Genomic DNA, 22,149 nt, shown 5'->3' with positions numbered 1-22,149 from the left:
ATTTGGGAGCCACAAAAGACATTTGAGCAATTTAGAAGAAAATTAATTTGGGGAATTAATCTAACAACATGAAATGAATTCTTAATATGTAACATGTAGTTGACTTTCCAAATGGTACTGATTATTTCCTTTTCTTTTCTTTGTTTAGGAAATTGAACTTAGCTCATTAAAAGAAGCTTTGTCCTTTGTGTCATTAATTGATGGCTATTATAGATTAACTGCAGATGCACATCATTACCTCTGTAAAGAAGTAGCACCTCCAATGGTCCTTGAAAATATACAAAGCAACTGTCATGGCCCAATTTTGTGAGTGATACTGACTTTAAAAGTAAATTTTTTAAAAAGTCAATGAGATGCTGACAGAATTTTACATAATGAAATGATACATGTAGGTTTAGGAGTTGAGGAACAAAATACTATCTTATGTGGCTGAAATTTCTTTTTTTTTTTTTTTAAACAAAAGTCTGTTTGCAATTAGATTACATAATAATTAGAATTCTTTAGGATATCATTTGCTGCCTGTATTCCACTCTATAATACTTAATTGTACAGTCTGGCATTTTGTTGCATTGGTGCGTTTAAGTAATTCTTGGGTGTTAATTTTTTTAAAAAATCCTCCAACTTATACTTCATTAATTTTGAAATACTGTAGAGGAAACAATGCAAAATTTGATAATTGTTACTATTTTTGGATAATCCAGCTCCCTCTACTGAAAGCTTTGAACACAAGATGTATATGATGTCCCTCTTTCTGAGACTACTGCTGGGTAGTACTTTCTGCAGTGATGCAAATGAAGATGTTTCATTTCTCTGCTGTGTAATGCAGTAGCCACTAGTATAACTGAGGAAACTGAATTTTAATATATTTTCTTTTATTTATTAATTTTTTAAAGTAGGCTCCCTGCTGGGTGAGGCTTAAACTCACAAACCTGAGATCAAGACCTGAGCTGAGGTCAAGAGTCAGATGCTTAACTGACAAGCCACCCATGTGCCCTTAGGAACTGAATCTTTAAATTTAATAACTATATTTAAATAGCAACGTGCGGCTATTAGCTACCACATGGATCTGCACAGTTACAGACCTTTACTTTAATGCCGGATAAAGCCAACTATCATGCATAACATTTGTTTTGCCCAAGTTCTAGTTATCTCTCAGCCAGTATGTACTTTAGTGATTGGCACCGGGCTTGACACACTCAAGCAGAAGTAGTCTGAGTTTGTGAGCATATGTGTCTTGACATTAACCTACCCTTAGTTAAATATTTGAAAACATATTCTGACTGATGTTTAAGACTTGATTCTGTCTTATACCTATTATCTGTCTAATAAGTATTGTTCTGTATAAGTTCTATATAAGTATTATTGTTCTATATAAGTATTATTCTATAACTTAGGTGGTTAGTATTTAAAAACTACCTACCATTCATTCTTTCATGTGTTATTTATCCATCCATTCAAGTGTTCTTTCATTTATTTATAGAACATTTACTGGGTACCTAATATGTGTCACTGGTTTATGTATGAGAAATACAGTGATGAATGAAACAGATTTTTCCTACTTTCATATAGATTACATTTGTCTTTTATTTCAAGATGTTCAACTTCAACAAAACACACAGCACATTTTGAAAATCAGTAGTTTTTGTCACCTGCCATAGATCTTCTATTATACTTTGGTATTATATTAAATATTAAAATAATCCATATGAATTTTTATATTAGTAATTGCTATGTAGAAAAGACGCAAGTGTTTTACAATATATTGTTTGCATGGTAGGAGTAAATATGGTTTTTAAAATACTAAATTTTTAATTAGAAGGCAGAAAATTCAAATGAATGAAATGTTCTTAGTGATTTTGTGTGTCTTATAATCCCTTTTGTTTGTTTTTAAAATCTGTTGAATTGGTTTGAACGTATTGCAAAATAGCTTGGTGCTTCAGTGTTTTTCCTTTTTCCTTGTAAGATAACTGATAAACATATAAAGTAGAGGAAACTTAAAATTCTCAGACTTTCAGATTTGACTTGATCTCTTAGATGACATTTTGGTCTTAATGTCATAGCACTTGCTACATTATCATTCAAGTTACTTCTTTACCTTTAGAATGGATTTTGCCATCAGTAAACTGAAGAAAGCAGGTAATCAGACTGGACTCTACGTACTTCGATGCAGTCCTAAGGACTTTAATAAGTATTTTCTGACTTTTGCTGTTGAGGTTAGTATTTCTCATTAATGGTGACATTTTTCTTTTTTTAATTTTATTTCCCATTCCACTCTCTTCCTCTGGCACATGTAACATCTTTATTTAGTCTGTGTAATTCCCCCTTCATGTTGATCTACCATTGTTTCTTTTTTTTTAATACTCAGAATTACAGCTCTGGATATGATAACTAGCATAAAAATGCTTAGTTTCTCTTAGGGATTTTGTATCAATAAATAAGATATAATTTCTAGACTTTTTATAAAAATATAAAGTTATTTTTAATGTCTATATTTGGAATTTATTTTTTGATGTTTGGATGTTACTAGTGTGTCATATTTTTTCAAGTCTCTTCAAGTCTCTTTTCACAAAAATGGAGATCTTTACAAAGACACATAGAACTAAAGGAATCAAAAGAAAATTTTGCTTTTACTGGTGGTGGTTACAGGATTAGAGTGAAATAGGTTGATGACAAACAAACAGAGCATTTTTAACTAGTGATTTTCCAGTATTCAGAATAAGGGTCTACATTATATTTGTTTTAAAGATAATACTACAAAAAACCACACTATTAATACAGATAATTTTGGATATTTTCTAAGATTGTTTATTACCCAAAATATTTAAAAAGATACTATCGCTTATAACATAGTTTTTGGTATAAATCTTGAGAAACTTTATAGCAGGTTCTAAAATTTATCTTACTTTTCCAAAGTAGAGCATGAGGATTTGGTTATTCAGTTATTTTAACTTTTAGAAAATGCATTCATATTTAGCATATAGAATAGATTAATTGTCCATAAATACAAAAGGTAGTTACTCAATGTGTTTAGCATCGTATAATACTAATAATCTATCCTAATTTCATTGCATCTTTTAATACAATAGTCCATTATATTCAATTATCAATTCAAAATGTATTTTTTTATGTTTACTGTATTTGCTTAGCCTAATATGAGGACTGTTAAATTAGAGAGTGTATAATATAACCTTGCTTTAAGAAATATATCTTTTGGAAAAAGTAGGAAGATATACCTAAAAAGTATTAAATTGATCACTGTAATTGTTTAATATAGACAATAACAAAGGGTTATAATTAAGAAAGTGCTTTTTTTTTTTTTAAGATTTTATTTATTTATTTATTTGAAAGAGAGAGAGAGAGTGAGCACATGGGGAGGGACAAAATGAAAAGGAGAAGCAGACTCCCTGTTGAGCAGGGAGCCTGGTGTGGATTTTGATCCCAGGAACCTGAGATCATAACCTGAGTGGAAGGCAGACACTTAACTGACTGAGCGACCCAGGTGCCCCACCCCAGCAAATACTTTCAGGGTAAAGAAGACTTAAGGTATTTTGTCTTTTTTTTTTTTTTTAAATAAATGGTCCCATGGAGGTTGAATATGCTAGTAAGAAACTCAAAAAATAGATGAAGAAGTTCATCGTATAGTACATAAAACAGACATTGAAAAGCTGAAGAATATTAAAATCGCCATATGAGAGGTAGCTGTGTAGATACAGTAGTGGCACAATGAATGGGTAATCACCTCTGCTTGTGAGGTGAGGTCAGGGTCGTTAAGGAGGACCTCACAGAAAAGAAGATACTTGAACTGGCTGTTAAGAAATGTCTAAAAGTCCATTGCTCAGAAGGAGAGGATATATATTCATAGGTAAAGAGATAGCATGTACATTTATCAAGGCATGAAACAACATGGCATTTGCTTGAAATTTTTGAATTCGCTTAGTATAGCTGGAACATAGGTTGTATGTCGGCAATGGTAGATGGTGAAGTTGGAGATGGCATCAGAAGCCAGCTCATGGAAGGCCTTATGATGTAAAATAGTTTTAGATTTTATCTTGTAAATGACCGAAAACCATTAAGGATAGTATTATTATTGCTAATTACCATTGCTTTCTTACTTGCTTTTTGAGAAAATCGACCGTTAAGCCATTTATGGTAGGGGTAGGTAATTATCATCAGATACCTTTTTGAGGAACCAGGCACTCCTATCACCCTATACCAGTACTACATTAAGATTCAGAGTTCAAATGTCTAAATGTTCTGTTGGGTGTTTTTGTGATAACATTTTTGTCACAATAATTACTGTTTTGACCATTGTGATTTTGCCTTCTGTTTCTTTTATAATTCAACTTATATAGCGAGAAAATGCCATCGAATATAAGCACTGTTTGATTACAAAGAATGAGAATGGAGAATACAACCTCAGTGGGACCAAGAAGAACTTCAGTAACCTTAAAGATCTTTTGAATTGCTACCAGATGGAAACTGTTCGCTCAGACAGTATAATTTTCCAGTTTACTAAATGTTGTCCCCCAAAGTTGAAAGGTAAAATAATTTTCTTGTTAGTTTTAAAATACTCATCATGGATTATCTGTATGGTAGGAGGCATCTTCAGTATATTGCTTTCAAAGGAAATAGAAAAGAAGCTGCTTGAAAAAACAGAATTTTGTCTCATTGTCTCATATGAGCATCCTCAGATAGGATTGTTCAGTTTGATTTAGGTTGTCTAGACATGACCTGAAATCCTTTAATTCTGAAATGGCATTTAAGAAATGGTAACTGCATGGTATAAAATCCATCACTTACTGACTGAACTATGAAAGACTTCACTACCAGATTCTCCTATGTTTTTCTAAGTAAAACCTTCATACTCTTTTAGAATTTTAATTTCTATGCTTTTAAAATAAAGATATTAAGATTGGAAATCCTTGAAGTAACAGATTTATTAAAAATTATTATTAAATTATTCATGAAAAATTATATTGAGGGAATCATTACAATTTTGAAAGTTTCAAATAACTCGTTAAAATATATCAAAGTTCAGTGAGTAAATTCCTAAAATAAATTTGTTTATTAAAAAAATTAACAAGTTGTTAAGTGTTTTTTATTTATAGAACAAATTTTATTTTCTTCTTTGGAGCAGTTTATATCCTCAATGTATTTTGGTTATATACATTTTTTTCATTGCTTCTTTTCTTCTGTTTTTTTTTTTTTTTTGGTTTTGTTTTGGTTTTTTTTGGTATCAGATAAATCAAACCTTCTAGTCTTCAGAACCAGTGGCGTTTCTGATGTTCCCACATCACCAACATTACAGAGGCATAATAATGTGAACCAAATGGTGTTTCACAAAATCAGAAATGAAGATTTGATGTTTGTAAGTCATTAGGTGCTAATTATTATCTTTTTTGTCCTTTTAAAACAACTGTTTTCTTAACTTCCTATCCCACATTACATTCATGGGACATTTGGAATTATTCTGTTAAACCTATAAATTCAAAAATTTATTTCAGTTTAAATATTTTTATTTCTTGTCCAAATGTGATACCAAACTTTAGTTAGAAATTAGCTAAACTAATTATTTTAAGAAAGGAATTTTATTCTCTTTTTAAGAATTTAAAAATATTCCTTTGTGAATCTTAATTTAAAAATTAAAAAGCTTTGTCTACAAAAAGACCTGTGTCTTAATTCTCAAGTTCTTAAGGAAGTAAGGGAAATGCAAGGTGTTAAAAATAGTTAAGGAACTGAAGACAGAGTATGCTTAGAGCTGATGTTTGGGCTGTGGAACATGTTAGGGGGTGGGGATTAGTTTCACTAATCAAGGGAATTAAGATCTAAAAGCAACACAAAGAAGCGCCAAGCCTTAAGACCTACATAAGACCAGGAGTTAAAAGTGAGACCGTCTCTGAATAAAGTCAGGACCCTCAAGTAAATACATCCTCAGTGAAACAACATGGATTATGAAAAATTCACCCAGTAGAAAAAGAAAAAAAGGAGTGTTGTCTGTTTTAGTTGGGCTCTTAGGAAAAAAGTGTCTTCTGAGAATTTGTAACCATAAGCTTTTCAGCTTAGATTTCTTTATACCATCTGCATAATCTGAGAAACCCTAAGCCAATAAATTAAAATAAAAAGAAGTATTCTCCTAGTAGTACCCTGTGATGCTTGGAAGAAGCAAATACAAAATCTTTTTGAACGAACTTACTCTTGACCTTTGCCATCCAGGATCCCCTCAAATAAACTACTCTAAACATGAGTGTTTAGTCAAAAATTTTAAAATATACACGGAAATAACTCAGGATTAAGCAAGAGTCAGCAGACCAACAAACATCAAAATTAGACCTCCAAGAACTTCATATAACAGACTTTTCAGATTGACATGATAAAATACATGTACATGTTTAAAGAAACAAATGGAGTTAAAAACATGGAAAAGAATCAAGACATTATCAAAAAGGCCAGAATGATTTGGAGAAAGAAAAGTATAGAAATGAAAAAATATGCTCATTGACATTAAAACAAAACAGACAAGATAGAAAGCAGATTACTCATGATTGAAGGGGGAATTAGTGAATTACAAAATAGACCTGAAAATTACTCAGTTAACAGCAGATAGGGAGGAAGAAATAGAAATTATGAAAGAGAGCTTCAGGGACAAGGAGAGGGAAAATGAGAAAGACCAACTGATGTCTGAGTCCCATAAAGAAAAAGTAGATAGAATTATACAGAATTATAAAGATAGGGATCCCCATGTGTGTAACAGCAAACAAAGAGTTGCTACATGACTTAATGTCACAAAACTAGTAACAGTAGAGCTTCAGTTTGAACACGGGCGGCACTACTTTAGTGCTCAGGCTTTCAACAATTGTAAGGACATGCAAGAAGTTCTAGTAATAGTAGTAATGACGAACACTTAATTGAGCATTTACTATATGTCATGGACTGTACTCCGTGCTTTCATGTGTTCATTCATTTATTGTTCATAACAACACTATGGAAAAATGATTCTTCCCATTCCTCAGAGGAGGAGACCAGGATAGCTGCAGCCCAGAGAGATACATTAAGCCTGTCTGAGGTCACACAGCTAGGAAGTGGTGATGAGGAGCAATCCACCTTCTGCCTCCATAGACCATACTGTACTGCCTTCTCTGTTACGAGAGGCAGACAGAAGTATTCGTATATAAGTAAGTGTAGGTAAACACTGACACTGTAAAAATAAAGTGATAATTATAGCTAATTTCAGGGGGTTTAAGAACATGGTAGAACCAAAATGTACTTTATTCATTAATCCTTCTGTTCTGTCTTTTATTACAGAATACAATTAGTATTTGCTCATGGATTTTTAAAAACTCTTGTCATTAAACATGTTTCCTAATTCCTACATCTTTCTTCATTCTTTTTTTTTTTTTTTTCCCTTTTTTCTTTTGAAGAATGAAAGCCTTGGCCAAGGCACTTTTACAAAAATTTTTAAAGGTATAAGGAGAGAAGTAGGAGATTATGGTCAACTACATGAAACAGAAGTTCTTTTAAAAGTTCTGGATAAAGCTCACAGAAACTATTCCGAGGTATGTATATATTTTGTGTAGCTTATGTAGTTTCTGATATTTAAACATACGCTCTCATATTGACAGAACACATTCATGCATGGATCTCTTCAAAACTGTAATTTTTGAAATTATATTATTTCAAGGACCTTTCTGAGGATGCTTTCTGGGGGAGGCTATAGGAAATTATAGAATTTTTTTTAAGATTATATTTATTTGTCAGAGAGAGAGTGAGCACAAGTGGGGGAGCAGCAGGCAGAGGGAGAAGCAGGCTCCCCACTAAGCAGGGAGCCCCATGCGATGTGAGGCTCAATCCCAGCACCCTGGGATCATGACCTGAGCCGAAGGCAGAAGCTTAGCTGACTGAGCCACCAAGGCTTCCCTAGAATTTTTGTGATAATAACTTATTTCCAAATTAATTACTCTTAACATTGTATTATGGGTATTAGTACATCTCTGCATGTATTAAGGCAGGAGCTTTCAAACTTGGCTCTCCAATGTTTTATGGGTCCCACAGATTTCCTTCACAGCTTATTTTTTAAAATTTTTGACAGGCACTGTACTAAGGGACACTCTAGGTGAAATATTGATGGCTCTGGACATTATCCAGAGATGCTAGCCAGCAGAAAGCCAGTCGTTAGTTGCCAGGATCCTTAACATAGCAAGGCATCAAAAACATGACATACAAACACTTAGGACATTTAAAATGTCTTAAATGATATTAGTGGAAGGTGACATGAAACATCTGAGTGAGTGTTTTTCTAATCCAGAATACCACAGTGTTGGTGATTTCGATCTTCCTCAACTGTCCCAGAAGTTCTAGTCAAAGGTTGGTTGAGTTAGAGTGATAGTCATACCATGCTGGTCTCCTGACATAATTATCATATTTTATCTGCACAGAGAACATTCTTAATCCCTTGAGAAGTTATTTGAAGCTCTCATCCATTTACTTGAGTCCCTTATCACTGTCTCTGGTGTCTGCCTCTGTGCTCTCTCCCAGGTGCTGGGGGTCCAAGGCTGTTGATCTCGCAGCATTTATGTGGCCCTGTGCCACTATTGCATGCTCTCTCTTTGCTATTTCTTATTCCAGGCTTACTCAGGGGTTTCCTCAGAATGAACTCTAGCATCGAGGTTGATAGCAGTCACAGGTCCATATAAGGGAACCAACACAGCCTTATCTGTAGTCCTGCTGGGAATAGGAGAGAGTGCATTTCTCATACAGCAGACAGTATCTTTCTGACCTTTGAACATTTATAGACAAAATAATTCTTTTGCATTTTTTGTATGTTTTTCTTTTCCTTAGTCTTTCTTTGAAGCAGCAAGCATGATGAGCCAGCTTTCTCACAAGCATCTAGTTTTAAATTATGGAGTGTGTGTCTGTGGGGAGGAGAGTAAGTAAAACTACAGACTTCCTTATGGTAATGTTATGCCTTCTCAGAGCATCTATTTTTGTTTATAGAGAAAATTTAATTTCAGGATTATAACTAAGTATCACTATAAACCATAATTTAAGAAGAGTTAAATATTGTTGAAATCAAAAACTGTTCAGTTATGTCTTCTAAAAAAGGAAGCCATTTAATGAAATTAAAATGCAGTAGACAGTTAACATACCTTATGTTAAAATGTCCAAATAGTAGAGTATTAGAGTAAACAAACATCTTACAACCTTTCCTCGTAACCATAGCAATACGAATTATGGCTGGTTCGGTATCACTGGAATAACTAGCTATTTCAGTACAAGTTTCTTTGGAATTATTGAAAAAAACATAAAAATAAATGATAGACTGAATTTTTAATGGAACTGACTAAAATGATTGGATATTCAGTATATTCTATGTCTAAATTTAGACAGTTTGTAAAAACTCATGAACTTTATATTCAGAAAATTATTTATGTAATTCTCCATTTTCCTTCATAATGTAGATTAAATATGCATCCATACTTATGCAATATTTCTTCATATATCTTTGAAAACTGATAATCATTTCAAAGGCAGTGATTTTCAGATCTGTTCTGTGGAGATATTTCAGTTATCTCGGGGTTGATGAAGTGAAAGTAAATCTAACTACAGTCATGGAGACTTCTGCTCACTTATTCCCAGCTAGAGTAGTTCTGTATTTATCTTTTTTATTGATTGACATTTCTCATAATTTTCCATTTAAGGGAAGAAAGAAATAAAATTTTTTTTAAAGTTTGAAAACAGTGTTTCAGAGCAAGTAATTCCAGTTCTTATGCTTGCTTTTAGGTTTATTTCATTGATTCTGTGATGTACTTTTTTCACATTTAAAAATACCTGAAATTGGGAAGTGTGATAAAGTCGATGGCATGTCATAATTCAATTGTTTTTCTTTATGATACATAAAATAATGAGACTTACAACAATCAGTTGTATCTGTAAAATAGATCTTAAATGCCACATAAAAAAGTTTTATTAAGCTTTTGTTCATTGTAACTCTTAGATATTTATTGTTTTTTTTTCTTTTCTTTCTTTTTTTGACACTTGCCATAAATTTACCTGTGGTCAGTTCTTAATTATTAGTATATGGATTGTTCTCTAAATTAACCTTGGGCAGCAAAGCATTCATTAAATTTGTTTTAGTTACCCAACAAGGTCCAAAGTTACTAACTTTTGTCACTAACAACAAAGTTGTTACATACCAAGTGAGAACTAAGTAATTTTAATTTTAGACCAAGGAAAATCAAAATTTGAGGTAAGGTCATGCTTTTTATTTTTATTTTTACTTTTATCTGGGGGAAGGAGGGGCCAAGGGAGATGGGGACAGACAATCCCAAACAGGCTCCACGCCTAGCACAGAGCCCAACTCTGGGCTCAACACAGGGCTCAATCATATAACCCTGAGGTCATGACCTGAGCTAAAACCGAGTCAGAGGCTTGACCAACTGAGCCACCTCATGCCCCAAGAGCATGCACTTTAGTTCATTTTTTTAAAAGATTTTGTCTATTTATATGATAGAGAGAAAGAGCACATAAGCAGGGTGAGGGGCAAAGGGAGAAGGAGAAGCAGACTCCCCGCTGGGCAGGGAGCCTGATGCAGGACTTGATCCTTTGACTCTGGGGTCATGACTGGAGCCCAAAGCAGATGCTTAAATGACTGAGCCACCCAGGTGCCCCAAGATCATTCATTTTAAAACAAATGTGAGCCTGGTGGTGGGTATTATGGAGGGCACGTATTGCATGGAGCACTGGGTGTGGTATATAAACGATGAATTCTAGAACACTGGAAATAAAAAAATTAATTAAAAAACAAACAAACAAAAAAACAAATGTGAAACATAGGCAAGGTGAAGTATAGGCACTTAACTTACTGGGCCAGGAATTAACATGGATTACGATGTGAAAGTCTGTCAGAATTTCTTTAAAGATATATATATTGTGATGCTGTGGTTAAACTTTTTGCTTGAATTTTTTTGTTTTTTTATTTTAATTTCCATTTTTATAATTAAAAAACCCAAATTTTTTTCTCATTTATTAACCTACTGTTTATTAAGCATTAGAAACAGTAAAATAATCTCAATAAATTTAGATTTGAAATTGAGAACCTGAACTTATTGCATTACAAATTAGTACTAGATGACTGTAAATAAACCCTCCACCCAGTTTAATTATTAAATAACATGTCTTAATGTAGAAACAGTCTTGGCTTTTGGAAACTTGGTCAGTACTAATAGGGCTGGGGATTTTTATCTGTTTTAAAGGCAGTGAGGACTTTTTAGAAGCAAAACATACCTTAATAGTGTATTTAAAATACACTTCTAAAGATAAAGCAGTACAAAACTAATTTTTGCTTTTTGGCAGCATAAATTAAAAGGATGAATAGAGTTCAAACTCAAATTCTCCTTAATGCCTGCAAAAATAGACATTGTTGTAAATTTTTATGTATAGAAGAAGAATCTCAGGAAGTTTTGATGTCTAAATACAGTAGTCCTTTTGGTCTGTAGCATATTGTTAGTTTTTTTTTTTAAAGATTTATTTATTTATTTGACAGAGATCACAAGAAGGCAGAGAGGCAGGCAGAGAGAGAGGAAGGGAAGCAGGCTCCCTGCTGAGCAGAGAGCCCGATGTGGGGCTCGATCCCAGGACCCCGGGATCATGACTTGAGCCGAAGGCAGAGGCTTTAACCCACTGAGCCACCCGGGCGCCCTGCAGCATATTGTTCTAAGACCCCCAATGGATCCCTGAAACTGAGGATAGTACCCAACCTTATATACACTAAGTTTTTTCCTATATATATATATATATATATATATATATATATATATATATATATCTGTGATAAAGCTGAGTTTATACATTAGGCACAATTAAGAGATGACAACAATAAGTAATAATAAAATAGAACAGTTATAGCAGTCTACTGTAATAAAAGTTGATGTGGTTTCTCTCAAAATATCGTATTTGTACTGTACTCACACTTCTTGGTCTTGTAATGATGTGAGATGATAAAATGTCTGTGTGCTGAGATGAAATGAGGTGAAGGACATGGGTGGGCAATATGACACAGCATTAGGTTATTACCCTCTGACAGTAAGTTGGAAAGAGGATCATCTACTTCTGAACCTGTTGACTACGAGTAGCTGAAACCGTGGAGAGCAAAACCACGGATAAGCAGGGGACACTACTGTAGTTTCATGGAACAGAAGTTAACTTGGTGAGAAATTTTCATTTGTTTAAAAAAAAAACAGCTATAACTTAGTACTACTACATAGAGGTATGCTGGAGTAATATATATATGTAAATATAAAAATATATAGTAACATAATAATGACAGTATATAACATATATTATATGTTATAGATAATTATATAATATATGTAATTGTATATAATATTGTATATATGTAATTGTTTAGATTTCACCATCTTGCTATTGTGAATAAACTAAACCCCAGAATACAATGGTGTATAGTGGTTAAGCTTTCTTTACTTTAATGAATTTTGCATAATTTAATCTCTTTACCTATAATACCCACATATAATATAATAACAAATAATTTTAAAATTACATATATTTTTATCGTAAGTGTACTTGAGCCTTTTGTTTTTATATTTTAATGCAGATATTCTGGTTCAAGAGTTTGTAAAATTTGGATCCTTAGATACATATCTGAAAAAGAATAAAAATTCTATAAATATATTATGGAAACTTGAAGTGGCTAAACAGTTGGCATGGGCCATGCATTTTCTAGTAAGTAATAAGTATAATAGTCTATCAAAAACTTACTGTTCTGTCTTATGAAGCAATGTACAAAGGTTCTTGACTCAGGACCAAGAAATACATTAAATAAATGCTGAGTCATTGAAAAATAGATAAGAGGTTATTTTAAGCATATATTTATTTATATAAAATCATGTTTTTGGAAGAGTTTTGTCATTTTATCAATCTCTTAACATTGTTGATGAACAATTTGTGTCACTTGGGTTTAGAGAATTTAAAATATGCAGAAAAATATGCAAAAATATGCAGAAACCTGTTGTGTTACTTATGGATAGCAGAAAATCCCCACAGAAAATGCCTTCTTAGGGTATTTGTGGGCAATTGGACATTATATCCGGTGAGAAAGCGGTGTTGCCATAGAAGCAGAATGGTGGTCAGACTCCTCAGAGTGCACCTGTGTCTGGCCGCAAAACAGAAACAATATTTACTTACTTTTTAGAAAGGCGTACTGTTTAAAATCTCAGGTTTAGAAAGTGAAGTGGCACTGAGTAGTTTTAATATATTCTTTTCATTATGGGTGTAGATTGTTGTGTCATTTGAAAAGTAAAACAGAAAGCACAGCGCTGCCGTAAACCTTTATTTCAAAGCATGCGTCCAAAGAAATGTTTACTAGTTAATACTGTTGTATTTTTTTCTTTGAATCCATGTTGGGACAAGTTTTCAAATATTTGTAGATTGATATTTGAATGTCTGTGCATTTAACTTTACTAGGAAGAAAAAGCACTTGTTCATGGAAATGTGTGTGCCAAAAATATTCTGCTTATCAGAGAAGAAGACAGGAAGACAGGAAATCTTCCTTTCATCAAACTTAGTGATCCTGGTATTAGTATTACAGTTTTGCCAAAGGACAGTAAGTTCTACAGGAAACGCATTTAACTTTTTATTTTTTTAATTTTTTTAAATTTGAATGTGGTTGATCCACAACGTTACATTAGTTTAAGGTGTACAACACTAGTGATCCCACATCTTTACTTGGAGAATAGTATAAAAAGCATGTTGTTGATTTTTTTCTCAAGCTCTGTTATTGACATGTTCTTGATTAATTAGAAAACTTAACCACCATTTTTAGCAATCCAAATTAAGTTATAGTTACATCCTAGTCTCTCTCCATTTCTTCTTTCTTATAAGCATGTTATTATGGACTGCAAGATGATTTTTTAAAACAGTTTTAATCCCTACTTGAATGGAAGTTCAGATTTTATCTATTTTTTAATGTGACGTTTTCTAATACATTTTTGAACCACAAGTAAATTATGTAAATTTTTCTTTCTTCAGTCACTAAGTAAAAATTTGAGAAGATATATTATCTACTTTGAGATCTTATTTAATTATCCAGCTAATTCTGACTTCTAAAAACTTAGAAAACATCTTTCTTTTGTGTTTGTTAGCCTTCTCTTTAACACTATTAAAGTAAAAATTTCAGTCACATAGTTGAAAGTTTTTTTTGGTACTAATAATGGTATAATTATATCTCATTATCTTAGCTAATTTCTCTAATTGCATATTCTAAACACAGACTTTAAATTGATAAACTTCTGTGCATTGATGTATCCTATTGAACCAAGAATATTGAAACTTGATAGCTTATCTGACGGTGAAGACAGATAATACAGCAGAAAATGTTATAGGATCTTAAAATGTATATTCAGGAAAATTTTACTCTTTGGAGTGGAAATGAAGAAAGAGAAAATTTATTCATGTGGTTAAAGAGAAAGGAACCTGTACTCTTTAATCTTTTAATTATACAGCAAAAATATTCATATTGCTTTGGCAAAATATATGAAAACATAAAACAGATTATCCTTCATTCTTGTATATTATTTTATTTGCTTTATCTGTGCATCCATGCCAGACTACCAGAAAGTGGATTTAAAATTGTTCCCTCCTTCCTTGAATAGCGTTTTTCTGATGGGGTCAAAGACCGTAGCAACTTTATGGGGAAGTTCCCTGATCTTAGTAGAAACTACCTATATCAGTTCTGTATTCATAGTATCTTGGTATAATTCAGTCATTCATCTGTCTGTTGGTCCTTCTTTTCTCATGTACAAGTTAGAATTGCCACTGCTGTTTAGTCATTAGAACAGCTCAGAATGATGTTAACATTACCTTTACTACTTGGGCATTGTAAAGAAATATAAAAAAAAAAAAATCCAAAGGCAGTTTAGGACAAATTTTATGGAAAAAATTTGGGGTAGAGAGAGTAGGACACGAGTTGAGACATGGACACGAGATGAGACATGGTGACTTAATGGAAGGAAGTTTAGATGATCCAGGATTTGTTGTGTAAAATTCTAATTCTCTCCATGCTACTAACAAATTTTGTGACTTTGGGCAAATTATTTAGTCTTTATAGGTCTCAGTTTTAATATTGTTTAATCTGAGATATTAAATTCGATGCTCTCCAAGGTCCCTTCCAGCTCCTAAGTGTATACACCTGCTTGTATGAGGCACACAACACCCAACTCCGAACAAAAAAGACCTGATTATTCAAATGAGTTTGAAAATTATCTGCATATAAAAAAATTGTTTACTTGTGGGAACTATTTTACCATACTTTGTTCCTATAATTTAAAAGTTCTTCAGGAGAGAATACCATGGGTACCACCTGAATGCATTGAAAATCCTAAAAATCTAAATTTGGCAACAGACAAATGGAGTTTTGGTACCACTTTGTGGGAAATCTGCAGTGGAGGAGATAAACCTCTGAGTGCTTTGGATTCTCAAAGAGTAAGTTTTTATTGACTGTGACGTTGGAATTACTCTGTGATCCTTGATTTTCATTCACATGACTTGGTATCTTTCTAGCCTGTCATTAAAGAATAAGCTTGATATCACATTCTACAATTTATTCTTATCTGGTTCTTTAATTATAGAAGCTACAGTTTTACGAAGATAGGCACCAGCTTCCTGCACCAAAGTGGACAGAATTAGCAAATCTTATTAATAATTGTATGGATTATGAACCAGATTTCAGACCTTCTTTCAGAGCCATCATACGAGATCTTAATAGTTTGTTTACTCCAGGTACGTATTGATGGAATAGTGTTACTGAAATTCCAGCTATCTTTCTATCTTTATTGTATTTAACAAATCTTTACTAATTTTGTAATCTCTTGCAGGAAGTTCCTTGTCTTTTTTCTTTAAGTTTTTATTTTAATTTCAGTTAGTTAACATACAGTGTTCTATTAGTTTCAGGTATACAGTATAGTGTCTTTTAGATCTTCTTAGTTTCTTATGTTCGTATGACTTTTCCTATTTTATACATATTCTACTCCTCTTGGTTAAACAGTCTCTCCATTTTTAATGGAGAGTTCTTCTTCAAAAACCCCGTTTTAGTTTACCAGTTAATGAATACTGTACTCCCGAAGTCTGTTTGGCTTATTTGACTTTTTAAAATCAATTTTTAAACTGCTTGTATATTTTATAATTGAGTGGTTTTCTAAACATGAAATAGGTTTGTTTTTGTTTATCCAGTCCTGTAAAATACATAGCTGAATGTACATTATAAACATTATACATTATAAAATGTAAATATAAAATTTATATGTCTGACCCATAGGTATTTCCTGTTCCAATACTACTTGCCATTCTCATCAAAAAAGTCAAAATAATATTATAAATACCAAAACTGCCTATGTTGGAAATTATTTATCCTTTGCAAAAGTCTTTTTTAAAAGCCTGTTAGGTTATGGGTAATAAAAAAAGACTGTCATTAATATAGCTTAAACTATTAGAGTTGTCCTCTGTCAATTTGTATGTAGTATTTCTGACTCATTCTGATTATTTTGGTTAGCTTGAATATATATCATTTTAACTCAAAAAATGTAATTTGCCAGCTTATGGTAGCAATATACTTTATTTCTCCAGATTATGAACTATTAACAGAAAATGATATGTTACCAAATATGAGAATAGGTGCCCTAGGGTTTTCTGGTGCTTTTGAAGACCGAGACCCTACACAATTTGAAGAGAGACACTTGAAATTTCTACAGCAACTTGGCAAGGTAAGATGTCAGAAGCTTTTTATATAGCATATAATCCTACAACATTTTATTTAGAAAATAAAGGCTTTAGGGACACCTGGGTAGCTCAATCGGTTAAGTATTCAACTCTTGATCTCAGCCCAGATCTTGATCTCAGGGTCAGTAGTTCAAGTCCTGCACTAGGGCCCAGCATGGAGCCTACTTAAAAAAAAGAAAGGAAAGGAAAAGAAAGGAAAGAAAAAGTCTTTAGAGATTCTCTAAGATTCACTTTACACAAAATTTAGGGAGTGTTTATAAGAAAAAAAGGTTTAGTCATTAGTTTGGAGAAATGCTGTGTTAAATAAATAGCTCTTTTTACTGACAAACCTTTTGGAATCTTTAACATGTAATGTGCATTGAACATCTGTAAATGGATGATAATTAGGCAGTATTTCTCCTATTGATTTGATTATGGGACTCTTTCATGGTAGAGGTGCTTTAGTTACACAATAAAGAAAGGGATCATTAAACTTTTCTACCAGTCTCCTTTTTTAGTCATCTCAGGGTGAAATAATTACCCTCATTGTCCAGAGTCTAGATGTTGACTGGACTGTGTTTGTTAACAAGACAGAGTCTCTATCTGCTAAAATTCACACAGTCATGCCTAGCCTATGTATTTTAAGTAAGACCAGGAAAAGCGTAGTTCTTAACAAGTCCAGTTAAAGTGGTAAGCTTTCTTTTTTCTCCTAAGCTTGTTAGTGTAGACCTGTATCTTGTTGTGGCTTACACACTGGAAAGAGAAAATCCAGGCATTTTGGGTCTATTAGTTATCTATTTCTATGTAACAAATTACTCTAAAACTTAACAGCCAAAACCAAACATTTCTTGTCACCTAGTTTAGGAATTAGAAATTTGGGAGCAATTTAGCTGGGTGGTTTTGGCTCAGGGTCTCTCGCAAGACTGCAGTCAAGTTGTCTTCCAGGCTTTGCCATCTCATCTGAAGACTTGACTTGGGGAAGATTTACTTCCACTCACATGGCTATTGACAGGCCTCCAAATATCTGCTCCCATCTTACTTACGGGGCCTTTCTGCAGGGCTGCCACACAGCATGGCAGCTAAGAGCAGACACCTCAGGTGGGAGCCATGGTTTTTTTATAATCTAATCTCAGGAGTAATCTCACCACTTTTGCCATGTTCTGTTTATTATAAATGAGGCGATAAATTCAGCCCACAGTTAAGGGGAAGGGATTATAAAGGAGCATGAGTGTCAAAGTTAGAGAACATTGGAAGGTATCTTAGAGGCTGCCGACCACACTGTGCATCTTGGCCATAAGGCTATTGAGAGCATCACTTTCTTATTAGTATACAGTGTGTCCAAAACTTATTAAACCTTTTTGTCTTTTGCTCCCTTACCTTCCACCCCCAAAATTTATCCATTGACATCTTAGAAAGTGATCTTTAGAACAGTTTGGGAAGTGATCCTTTCAACTTAAGAATAATATCTTCATTTCACAATGAGAAAAATTAAGGTCCAAAGAGGTTAAGTAACTTGTCTGTGATCAAATAGCTAGATAGTAGCAGATGTGAGATCAGATCCTTCCTCTGTTACTACTCCTGTGCTATCTCTGCTATCTCACTTATGTATTTGTTTTTGTTTGCGTGGGTACACTTCAGTTGCATTATCTTCTGTTACCTTTTGGTGCAAGTCATAGTATATGAAGAGATAAAGAAAATAATTATTTTATTTCCATCAGGAGCTACATTGCAAAATTGTTTATGGAAAAGGCAGAAATTAGTGTAACATGACTTATTCATGGGTTTATTGTTGAATAAATCTTGATTTATTGTTAATTATATGCAGATATTTTCATGACCAGAAACTCTCGTCATTAGACTAGTAACCATAGTCACTAGTCATCACAAAATCATGAAAACCTTAAAGTTATTTTCTGTTATTATGAACAAGCCATTTAATTTCTGTCATCCTTAGATCCAGCCTTACTGTATATTATATATCCTAGAGGTCTTTTTTGGTAGACTCTACAGGAAGTTCTAGAAAATAAAATTCAACTTACCTGAAGTAAAGGGAAGAATCTAAAGTGAAATTTCATTATCTTCAGTTGATTTTTTAATAAGCATCTTAATTCTTATACTTTTATATTTTCCCAGATATTAATATGAACATGAATATATGAACATTTGTTTGATTAAAACCATTTTCTAGGGGGGGAAAAAAGGACATTTCAAATTCCAAGATCCAAAGTGGATTCCTTCACTTCAGGAGTCAGACTTTTTAAACCAGTGGATGAACATTTAAAGGGCAGTCTAGAAATAAGACATCTTTAAGAGGATCTGAATTACTTCTAGATTTTTGGGTTTTTCCCCTGAAATGATGTGGCTTTTATATACAAATGATGAGTTCTTATAAAATGTGAGGTACTCTGCTGGCCATTGTGGATATGGGATATAATAATTGCCTTAGTAGAGTTTACAGAGGAGGTGGATCACAACTAACAATTAGAGAACAGTGTGATAAGTACATACTGTATTTAAATTTCATACTGATCACAATTTCTAAAATTTTCATAATATGTGAATTGGTAGAAATGTCAATACTGTAATTTCATGTATATTTATGAACTATTCAAATATTGAGATATCACATAATTTTCTAATTACAGGTTGCTTTTTCGTGTAAAATTCTACTAACATAGGCCTTATTTTGGTTATTTTAAGAATTTTTTAAAAAGAGGGTACAACACTGTGGTGTTATTCAGTAATCAGTAATCTGGATAATTAAAATTATCCAGAAAGTATTCCTAAGTTAAACAGTTACACAATAAATTGTAGTCTACTTATTTATACAAGAATATTATTAAATTATTTTCAGGAGTATCAGAGGCATTATTAGGGTATGCTTCTTTTTTTAGAGAATTCCTTATTCTTCATAATTACCCCTTTATTCTTTATTAAATGTTAATGTGCTTTCTCATAGACTGGGGTGGTATCTCATTGTGGTTTTGAGTTGTATTTCCCTGATGCCTAGTGATGTTGAGCATTCTTTGAAACATAATTCTAAAAGTGAATATACTATATTTACAACATTCTGTATTATTGCAGCTTTGAGTTATTTCCTTTTGCTTTTCAACATTTTTAGTTTTTTACATAGTTCTTTGGATTTAACATTATTTTAAAAATAATGTAAATCAAGGAGACTTTCAGGATGGCATTTTTTTTTAAAAGATTTTTTTTATTTATCTGACAGAGAGAGAGAGCACAAGCAGAGCAGCAGAAGGAAAGGGAGAAGCAGGTTTCCCACTGAGCAAGGAGCCCAATACGGGCCTCGATCCCAGGAGCCTGGGATCATGACCTGAGCCGAAGACAGTCACTTAACCAGCTAAACCACCCAGGCGCCCCAAAGGATGGCATTTTCAAAATGTATTTCTCACTAGTTTAGTTTGTAGGAAATGAAAGGAAAATAGTATGGTCTTTAGTTAGTGGTAGCTATTTTTATATGGGTATTTCCTAGCTGCATTTAATATTGTAATATTAATTTCATCTTCACTTCACTTCATCTTCACTTATTTGAAAAAATTGATATGTTCATAGACTGTCTAGCTATTTGTATTGCCTTATTGAATCTAAATCCAAAATGCTGTCCCTACAAAAGTGCTTGTGTGTCACCTTTTCATTTTATAAAAACATGGCTCTTGGTATACTGTGTCTCTTTATTCTTTTCAATTAGCAGCATGGCAAAAATATTCAAAGGAGGGATTTGTACTTAAAATTATTTCTGTATTTTTTAGTATATGTGCTGCCGAAGCGAGCACGTATTTCTGTATTTTTTTTAAAAAGACAGCAGAAATAACGATTTATCTTAATTTAATACTCATAAAGGGAGCTAAGAAAATATTGCAAAACCTTTCTTCTGCTACTTGAATTCTAAAATGAGTAATTTTGTGATCTTACTTTATACTTGTGCCCTCGTATACTTATATTCTTTACTCTTCACCTCAGTTAAAACGTAAATTTTTAAAAAATCCTCTTTATTCCCTATTCCTCCATGGTCCAGATCTGGGACACACAGATCTGGACCTGGTCCAGATCTGGGACACACAGATCTGGACCTTGATGCTACTACATTTCAAACATCAGACTATCAGGCATCATTTTTAGTCCCATGTGAATATTGTTATTATTCCCTCTTCCTCATTGGCCAGCATCTTGGTTAATGCTCCACATTCCTTGAGTACTTTTGGTACACACTGCTTTCATCTTCACCTTGCCTCTGCCATTATTTTGGGCACCGATTCAATACCCTTTTTAAATTCCTCAACCTTTCTACCTCAGATCTGTGTCTCTGCTGATGAGTGCACTTTGAATTCTGTAATCCCTTATAGTAATTTTCTTACGGAATATCAGACCCTGAAATCTCCCTTTCTGAGTATAACTTTGTATCTTTAGTTTCTCCCCAACAGATAAATCCTTCTTTGATATCTCTGTTATTGCCAGTGTCTTTGACCCTTTCTTCTTCCTGAAGCCTGTTAGCTACCATCTTTTCTACACTAGGTAAACCTCCTGGTAGTCCATTTAAACTCTGCTTCTACTCGTATTCATAGTTCTGTCACCTTCCCTCCCTTGATGATCTGTTTTACTTTTCCTGTTGTTTACTTGTATAGGAGCAATAAAATTATCAATTACTTTTTTCCATTCCAGTGTTCATCTCTCAAACACTGAGAACAAGTCAGATATAAATGTTTATTGTCTCTGTCGCAAATTGATTTCCAACATTGGCTGGTACTTAGGACTCTTTTATTGGTAGTTCTTTTATTCTCCCTGATTTGATTTCTCCTGTGGTGCCCATTCCAAACATTTTCATTCCCTTTTGTCCTTAATCTATTTCTTCACTCTCAGTGTTTGCTTTTATCTTCTTCCAAAAGAAAATAGAGGCATTCCAAATTAAAACGGTGAGATTGATTTCTGACTATCAATGTGACAAAGATTTAGAAAAATTACAGTGTTTAGTGTTGTCAGGAATATGACAAAATTGACATTTTTTCCACTGCTATTAGAACTTAAATCAGGGAAGAGAGGAGTCAAGATGGCGGAGAAGTAGCAGGCTGAGACTACTTCAGGTAGTGGGAGATCAGCTAGATAGCTTATCTAAAGATTGCAAACACCTACAGATCCAACGGGAGAGCAAAGAGAAGAACAGCAACTCTAGAAACAGAAAATCAACCACTTTCTGAAAGGTAGGACTGGCGGAGAAGTGAATCCAAAGCGACGGGAAGATAGACCGCAGGGGGAGGGGCCGGCTCCCGGCAAGCGGCGGAGCAGCGGAGCACAAAATCAGGACTTTTAAAAGTCAGTTCTGCTGAGGGACATTGCTCCAGAGGCTTAACCGGGGTGAAGCCCACG

At 33.3% G+C, this 22,149-nt stretch overlaps 1 protein-coding gene across 1 annotated transcript in view; it reads left to right on the top strand.

The window, feature by feature from the left end:
- The window catches only part of LOC111153517 (Janus kinase 2), a 150,052-nt gene that overhangs the window by 107,252 nt on the left and 20,651 nt on the right, over positions 1-22,149 (top strand). The window contains exons 9-19 of the mRNA XM_022512573.1: positions 149-306; positions 2,102-2,213; positions 4,353-4,539; positions 5,241-5,368; positions 7,419-7,553; positions 8,836-8,923; positions 12,611-12,738; positions 13,480-13,618; positions 15,344-15,495; positions 15,642-15,792; positions 16,636-16,772. Coding sequence (XP_022368281.1) covers positions 149-306; positions 2,102-2,213; positions 4,353-4,539; positions 5,241-5,368; positions 7,419-7,553; positions 8,836-8,923; positions 12,611-12,738; positions 13,480-13,618; positions 15,344-15,495; positions 15,642-15,792; positions 16,636-16,772 — 1,515 coding nt within the window. The remainder of the gene's footprint in view (positions 1-148; positions 307-2,101; positions 2,214-4,352; positions 4,540-5,240; positions 5,369-7,418; positions 7,554-8,835; positions 8,924-12,610; positions 12,739-13,479; positions 13,619-15,343; positions 15,496-15,641; positions 15,793-16,635; positions 16,773-22,149) is intronic.

Source organism: Enhydra lutris, unplaced genomic scaffold (assembly GCF_002288905.1).
Source record: "Enhydra lutris kenyoni isolate GAN:26980312 unplaced genomic scaffold, ASM228890v2 scaffoldscaffold33, whole genome shotgun sequence".
Lineage (NCBI taxonomy): Eukaryota > Metazoa > Chordata > Mammalia > Carnivora > Mustelidae > Enhydra > Enhydra lutris.
The sequence above is the reverse complement of the archived record's forward strand: the minus strand, read 5'-3'. Positions and strand labels throughout refer to the sequence as shown.